The sequence below is a fragment of the Onychostruthus taczanowskii genome, unplaced genomic scaffold (genome assembly GCF_017590055.1).
Source record: "Onychostruthus taczanowskii isolate IOZ18803 unplaced genomic scaffold, ASM1759005v1 scaffold39, whole genome shotgun sequence".
Lineage (NCBI taxonomy): Eukaryota > Metazoa > Chordata > Aves > Passeriformes > Passeridae > Onychostruthus > Onychostruthus taczanowskii.
In genome coordinates, this window is record NW_024501348.1 from 3,806,881 (window position 1) to 3,815,109 (window position 8,229).

General features: G+C 49.0%; 2 protein-coding genes across 2 annotated transcripts; one reads left to right on the forward strand and one right to left on the reverse strand.

Moving 5' to 3' along the window:
• Positions 1-2,977: 2,977 nt before the first annotated feature.
• On the reverse strand, positions 2,978-5,226 carry PNRC1 (proline rich nuclear receptor coactivator 1). Its single transcript, XM_041412323.1, has 2 exons — positions 4,658-5,226; positions 2,978-4,113 (listed from the first exon to the last, which is right to left on the reverse strand). The coding sequence occupies exons 1-2, from the start codon at positions 5,036-5,038 to the stop codon at positions 3,673-3,675; spliced, it is 822 nt and encodes a 273-aa protein (XP_041268257.1). The 5' UTR covers positions 5,039-5,226; the 3' UTR covers positions 2,978-3,672.
• Positions 5,037-6,495, forward strand: BORCS6 (BLOC-1 related complex subunit 6). Its single transcript, XM_041412326.1, is given in 5 exon segments — positions 5,037-5,046; positions 5,153-5,220; positions 5,222-5,393; positions 5,396-5,477; positions 5,479-6,495. Coding segments are annotated over 5 exon segments (1,065 nt in total). The 3' UTR covers positions 6,212-6,495.
• The last annotated feature ends 1,734 nt before the right edge of the window (positions 6,496-8,229 follow it).

Here is an 8,229-nt window from a genome sequence, read left to right on the forward strand (position 1 = left end):
CTCCTTCCAACCCAAGCCATTCTATGATTCTATGACTCTATGTAGAAAATAAAGGTAAACTTATTTTCAAAATTGCAATGGAACATCATCTATAATCTTCAGGCTTTATATAATCTACACAGCTTTTTACTTGGTTTCAAAACTGTCTAAATAAGAAAAAAAATCCTCGTGTGACAGTTATCAAAAGTTTTATAATGCAAAATCTTAAAAAAATAATCTGAAAATAATTAAAGTACTGTGTAAAATTACATGCCTTGGATAAAATATTAATCAGACAGAATTAAATTAAATTTACAGTCTCATATGCAGATTGTTTAAGTATTCAGCAGAATTCAGCAAAATCTCTGAAGAGATCCTGGTGTAACAGAGTTCAAATGCACATAGGACTTCTAGCTCCTGTTGCATTAGGAGGCAGAAACATTTCAGCCTTAGAGCACCAAGCCAGCCATTATTAATGAAGCTGCCTAATGGGCTGAGCCTTAGCCACGCATGAGAACCCAACAACAGATACTTCTGTCCTCCATGAGAGCTAAATTTCAGGACCATCAACGCATAACATTTAACTGTTTAAAAGTAAGGTGGTAGTTAATTCTCAGTAGATTCCCCTGCAGTTCTGCACAGCATTTCACTAGGCTTTCAAACAGAAAGGGTTTCCATTATCTGAGGAGATAATGTTCAGTCTCCTTAATGACCTCAGTTTAATAAGGTATTTATTTAATTCCTGTACAGCAAACACATGAGTAGCTGATAACACATCCACTAATTTTGTTCATTTTCTTCCTTAAAGGCTGGTCACTCCTTAAGTGTCACTCCATAATTTTATATTACACTGCAAACAAGCCCTCCAAATATGACACTAATGTTTTGCTGGCTCTGAACTCAAAAAAGAGTACGTTCATGTAATAGAGTGGCTCCTTTTCGGGAAACTGGGATAAGCAATCTGTAAAAGTGAAGGAAATCTCGAGAGTGAAAAACCCTATAAGATGATATTGTGGAAACACAAAAGAAAAAAAGCAGGAAAGTGACAAGTAAGGTCCAGAATACGGTCCTAAATGATGGCCACGTTCTTCTTTTCAGCTGGTCATGTTGAAGTGCATGTCGCCCATAGGCCTAATAGACAAACCTGTCCATTGTGCAGGAAGGGAATCAGCCCAAAGATCCCAGGAAGACAGAAACATTAAGTGCTCCAACACTTCTGCGGGATCATTGACACAGACATGTGCTAAATAAGCTTCAGGGTTTTTGCTACTGTTCAGAAAGACCAGATTGTTATCTTACCCTTTACGGTCCAACAAGTTATGGGAAGTTTTAAGTTCCCGACTGCTTAAGAAGTCTCAACCACCAGCTCTCAAAGAATTGACTAAGGAGCTGAGAACTACTAGCAATTAACATTTAATGAATTCCTTAACCCTAAGGGATGTGTTGGCAAATCAGGGCAGGAACAAAGAGGTATGTGACTTTGATAAATTTTATCCAGGATCAGAGCTAGCATTCACTCAGTAAGCTCCGAAAGGTAAGGAAGAGGCTGTTGGCAATGAGATAATAATCAGGGGGATAAAGGACACATCCTTCCAAACAATGCCAACCCACTGGCTGATGGAAACGCCCTCTTGTCAAGCTAGTTAGCAAGATTCACGGGGACCAGACAAAACTAACCATTGCCTAAAGCTATGGGTGATTGTTTAGGCATTTTGCTTTGCACATGGGTGACACTCAAGCAAAAGGGAACAAAAAAAAAAGCACAACGGCAGATCAATACAGCCTTTACCAAATATAGCAAACTCGGACTTACAGTCTCCTTGAGTCATCCTCGGCGAGATTCCAGTGGTATTTTTCTTCGCCCTAATACTGTTTATTTAAAAAAATCCCACAAACAGAAAACCAGGAGGGGTTTTGTTCATTTTTAGAATAGAAGATGGGGGACACTAAATTAGAGAGTATTTAGATTAGGCAGGAAACTGGGTTGTTGAAGCCACACACTGACCTCGAGTACACCAATACCAGCCTCTTTTGCGAGACAGTGAACCTCTAATTCTTTGAGGTAAACCAAAAATTTTTTATCAACCCTTAGTTTAGAGCATCTATAACTAAATAGCCTAATTTTACAATTACATAACCAACATCCACAAGCAAGCCAAAAAATCCTTAGTTTTTAAGCTTTTGTCCAAGCTCGTGTCAGGGCTGTACTAATGAATCCTGCCAATTGTCCCACGTGGAATGCAGCGATGCTCTGGACCAAAGCTGCAGCACGTGCAGCCTGAACACACCTAACTGCTCAGTCTGCATCTCCGGAGAGGCTGCCCGCACTGGGGAGCCACCTCAGCCGGACACAAGCAGCCCTTTTCTTCCTACCTGCCTCTCCTCTCCCAGGACACCACGTACAGACAGTGTATTTTTTTTTTTTTTGGTGGATCCAAAAACTCAAGAATGCTTTTCTATCTTATGTAAATGTTACATATTTCCTAGTATTAATCTTATTTAAACACTAGATTAGGAAAATAACTGCAAATCTGTTACCTCCTCCACATGCCTGTCAGACTAATCCACAGTCCAATTCCTTAAGAATTTTAAGTCAGGGGGATGTATTTTCCAGCACAGCTATGAGCAAGAGACAAATCTGGTGAAAAATACAAAATTCTACTTGCTCCATTCATTTTCTGTCACTGCTTACTTTTCCACGTTGACTCATTCAATAGCCACGTAGTATGAAAACATTTAAGGAGCATCTCAAAGTCTAACTGCCCAACGTGATTGAACTCTCAATTTTCAACAAACAAAACAATCCTAGAACGACTTGTCACAAAGGTGGCTTTTTTTTAAACATAAGGAATTCTTGGTGCATTATTAATCTCCTAATTTTCCCCGAGATAGTTGAAACACTAAGTATTTCTACCAATGCACTAGAAGGCTATCAAGTGATTTAAATTCACGTACTTGAATTAACAGACACACACTCAAAGAAAAACAGAGACACGTATAAGGGGAGGCCAAATTGTTTTATTTAATTTTTTAGTGACCAATTGAATTTTTGGCAGAAAGCTCTGCTCCGTCCTTTTTTTTTTGGCTGTTTTTTTTTTAACTTTTTAAAAGAAATCAGCAGTGCTCAAATTGGTGGGTTGGAATCTTAGTCAAATTCCAGTTAATTTTAAAAACGAGCAGATGAACAGGAATTCCAGATAGTTTCCAGAGCAGAGGGCAAAACTTCACATTTGTATGAGAATTCCATGTTTATACTTGATTGGGAGACAGAATGTAAAACTATTGTCAGTAGTGCACAAATAGAACATTCACATTTGATCTGGAACCTTAATCAGAAAGCTGTACTCTCCTTCCAAAATTTTCATTACCTTGTGCAAAGCAAGTCAAGTCTTCATGTGTCAAGCACACACGTAAAATTGTCCATATTTTATATACAAGACATCTACCAATCAGGCAGTGCAAAATACATCCTTTCATAACAAAACTAAAATGTACCTCTCAAAGTATGAACAAGAATATACACATAATACAAGATGTACACTATTTACACAACCATAAAAAATATAATACAAGGATTTTTTTTTTTATGTGATTATAAGACTTGACAGTCTTTTGCAATTTTTGTTGCAACAAGGCATGTTTAAGTTTCCTGGATGGAGTTTTCTTTGCCAATTACTCAAGAGATATTGGAAACTACGCTTGAACTTTTAGGAGAGTTTTCAAATGGACTGCCATCAACTCCCTGTTTTGGTCAGACAGTTCAGCTGTGCCACCCACCCAGTGGCTGGGAGGCTTTGGAAGGACACTGGGAGATGGTGGGTCACTGAACTTTGCCCCAGCGTAATTTTCTTTTTGGCTCACTTCATTTAGGGCGATAGGTTTCTTGGACTTGGCATTTCTGAAGTTTTCTGTGTTTTTAAGTGGCTTTTTTTCCTGCTTCTGAACTATTTCTGGCGACACAGAATCCTGCCAAAAGTTCTCTATCTTTTTCGCCGAGGCGATCTTCGTCACTGGCGTGTTACACTTACTCTTCTGCCTGTTAATCTTTGGTTGTTCACACAGGTGTAAGCTGTGAACGGGCTGGCCGTAAGGGACGGCCGCCTTCTCTGTCTTTCCCATCTTGTTTTTTAAGAACTGCGGAGACAAAGAAGAATCAAGTCAACCACTACCCCTCTCCTCCGCGCTCCCTCACCGCCCCCGACACTTACTGAAGCGCCGGGGGCCACGTCGGCGGGGGGAAGGGCACCGAGAAGCCTTCTCCCCGCTATTTCTCGCTTATCCCACGGCTCGGCTGGCCCCGGCGGTCTGAGGGCGCGGAGCCCCGCCGGCCGCCATGGGGCGCTGCGCGCCCCGCACGTCCCGCCTTCGGCGAGCGCGGGGCGGGGCTGGCGCGCGGCCAGCGGCAGGGCTAAATCCGGCTTGTTGCTGGGGCGCAGCGCCGGGCGCCCATTGGTGGGCGCCGGGCAGCCAATCGCCGCCCGCGGTTCTCTTTCAGCCCCGCCCCGCCCCGTCCGAGCGTAACGGAAACTCTGCCGCCCCCCCGCCCGGTCCCCCCCGCACCGCTCCGAGGGGGCGCCCCGCTCGCTGTTCCCCCCCACCCCGAGGGAAAGGGAGAACCGTCGGCCGGCTCGCCGGGAGCGGGCTGAAGTGAGGAGAAGTAGCGCAGCCTTGTCTTTACCTCCTTCCTGAGGGGTTTGCCGGGCGCGGGTCTCGAGGGGGCAGGCGCAGGGGGCTCCTCCGGGGCGGCGTCCGTCACCAAGTCGGTTCCCAGCGGCGTCCGTCTCCCCAGCCCGGCGCGGTGCTGCTGGTACTGCTGGTAGCGGCTGGGCAGGAGCCCCGCGGGGCCGGGCCGGATCTTTCCCTTCCTCCGCCGCACCCTCTTCAGCGCGGGGCGGGCGCTGCCCCCCGGGCCCGCCAGGCAGCAGCTGGGCTGGTTCTCGCAGTTGCTGTCCCCGCGCCGGAGGCGCTGGAGCAGGGCGGAGGGCGGCAGCCGCCGCGGGTCTTCGGTGCCCGCCGAGATCCGAGCCAGGAAGGGCGGCGGCGCCGTGGTGGTAACCATGGTAGGACGTGGGTACCCAGAGTTGTGCCGGGGAGAGGGGTCAAGCCCAAGCAGGGACGAGCGGGTCGGGTTGCTGGGTAGGGTCTGCCCGGGCTTTGTGATGGGGTGAGGAAGTGGTGGCGCAACCAGAGCCGCCGCTAGGAGAACATGGCGGGGGAGTGAGGCGAGCCACCAGCAGCTCCCCGGTGTTGTTACCCGGGTGCGTCCCGCCCACTTCCGCCCCCGCGCCAACCGCCGCGCGCGGACGGCGCCAGCACCGCCCCTCTCCGCCGCGCCCCGCCAATGGCGGCGGAGCGGCGGTGTCTCTGCCCTCGCTGCAGCCAGTCGAAAGCGACACAAACACTCGGGGCCACGCCTCCCCTGGGGGCCGCCCAATCCGGGCAGGCACGCCCCCGGTCTCCGAGTCACGGGCTCGCAGTGCGCGGCGGGCGGACGCCGCTCCACCGACCAATCGGAAACCGCACGAACAGCCGAGGCCGCACCTCCCCGGGCCTCTCAGCCAATCGCGGGAGACGTAAACAGGCGTCGGCGCGCCCCCGGTGGGCGGTGGCAGCGGGCGGGCACGCGTAGCTCGCCATGGAGGAGCCGGGCCCAGCCGCCGCGCCGCCGGAGGGGCGGGGGCGGGACGAGCGGAGCCTGGAGGCGCTCAGCCTGGCCGGCGGCGGAGGGGCGGCGGTGGCGGGGCGGCAGCTGTCGGAGGGGCGGCGGGCGACGCTGGCGAGCGCCCTGGAACTGGAGGGGACGGTGCTGCGCGAGGGGCGCCTCACCCAGTTCGTAGCCAACAACCTGGAGCGGCGGATCCGGCTGAGCGGCGCCCCGCGGGGCGAGCCTCCGGCGGGGGGCGGCGGGTCCTCCATCCCCGCCATCGACCCCGGGGCGCTGCAGGACGTGGTGGCCCTGGCCGGGCAGGTGGCGGCGCAGGTGGACGAGCTGCTGCGGAACGTGCACTGCGGGCTGCAGGCGCTGACGGCGCTCAGCGTCGGCTGCATCCAGACCTACCGCGACGGCGTGGAGAGCCTGGGCGAGGCGGCCGACCTCAGCATCCGCGCCATGTACGCCCTGGTGGCGCGCTGCGAGGAGCTGGACCGCGCCATGCAGCCCGTGCCCGCCCTGGCCAAGCGCATCCGTGACATGAAGGGCACGCTGGAGCGGCTGGAGGGGCTCTGCAAGTAGCTGCTCCCGCCGCCGCTCCTGCCGTGCCGGCAGCGGGGGCCTGGGGCTGCTGCGCTCTCGCTCCGGCGGCCCCACGGCTCACGGTGTCCGCAGCTCCCGCCTGCACATCCTCGCTCGCTCTCCCCCGTGCGTGACTTGCCGGCAGCAGTGGCCAGATCGCCTGTGTTGGTCCGGACGAAGGGAGATTTTTGCGACGGACGAAGGAGAAAGCCCGGTTGAAAACCGCGGGGTACATGGCAGATGGTGCTTTTTAGCTTCAGCTCCATTAAAGAATTTGGATTCCACATGCCTTACGCTTTCTATTTATTGAGGGCTAAGAGAAACTAATGAGTCTTAATTAAAAGTAGGTTTGTTTTTTTTTTAATCAAAGTCAAAATTATTTTGGGTACCTGCTTGATGCTTACGGGCATCTGTGCTTATTTGTAGTTGGAGTCTGAAGAGTAATTCTCACCTATGTTTTCACACCAAATAAACTCACTGAACACCACTGTTTCTTACAGGACACAGTTTTAAGATAAGAGTAAGTTTAATACATATAGCCAAGACACTTGTTTTCTGAGAAGAATATAAAGTCCATGGAAGATAATTGAGATTCAGATAAAAACAAATCATAAGCAAAGTTCTAAATAAAAGCTTTCAGATGAAATGTGCTTTGCCTCTATTAATCTTTACGGTTTTCACGGTGTGAAAGTTTAAATGTCATCACTGTGAAACGATCCTGTTATTTTGTAGATTGCTGTTTTGTTTTTTGGGTTTTTTTTCTTTCCAGTTGGGAAAATATTTAATTACATGAGGAATACAAAGTACATTACGTGGGTGTATGACTCACATAAAATGACTGCTTTGGAATAATTTATTTGTATAACTTGAAGCTTTTGTATACGCATCACAGTGTGCAGAAGTGTTTTTGCTATATCAGGGAGCGTTTCCTCTGAGACCTGAAAGTAGTTGAATTCTCTGCTTGCTAATGTTCCTATGCAAAAAGCCTCTTAGGTGATGCTCTTAGCAATCTCTTTAGGTCGCAGATGTCCCTGTAACAAGATTTCAGCAGAAAAACGATCAATAGTCTTATGTAAGTGTAATAGTGCTTTTGGTGACCAGTGGCTCATAAAAACACTAGAATGAAGGTAGCCAGAAATACTGCTCTAGTCCTGTGCCTGTGGTTGAAGAGCAGACAGGTTTACGATGGGCAGAACTGCTACCTCACCGTAATCTCCTCAAAAATGCCAGGTGAGGGATGGACACTCTGATACCCTGTGCTTCTGCATGCAGACAATACTGAATTATAACAAAATAGTTAATGTTCATGCCACCCTGCTTTGCACGATGCCAGTCTCTGGCCTGTTTTGAGCCCCTCGGCATGGCCATGTCTTTCCCTCAGCACAGGGGTGTGTTTCATGTGTGGCCTTGTAGCCCTAGCAACGGGATAAGACTGGAATTGGGCTGTGCCAAGGTAGGGCTCTCTCTGCTATTGTGTGCTGGGGAATAGCTGTGGCTCCAGGAGGGGACCAGAGGCCTAACAGAAGTTAGGGGGAAGAAAAAGAACTGAACTGCTGCTGCATCCCATGGGCCTAGAAGACACTAAAGATTGCTTAATACCACAGCAGCAGCTGCACTTTTAATAGTTTTGTTATTCCAGGGAAAGTTTGAGCTCATCTGTTATGCAGATGCAGTAGTTTTGCTAAGTGTGTTTGGTTTACACCAAGAGTGAACACCAAAGGTTGATCTTGCACAATTTGCGAGCACTGTTGAAATGTACGGGAAAGATCTGCAAGCTTGTTTGTGTAGCCACATATGTACAGCTACTGTTCACTCACACAAGCTAAGGTGAAGCCTTTAAAGTGTTTCACTACACTCTTGGGTTTTGATAGTATTTCATATTCAGTCATCTTCATGCAATGCTAATTCACTACTAAAATTGTTGAGTCTGTAGAATAAAGTTATTACTTTTATGTTTTTAATTGTTAGTGATTCGTTGTTGTTGAGGTGTTTCACTTACTGTGTTTCTTATTTGGAAA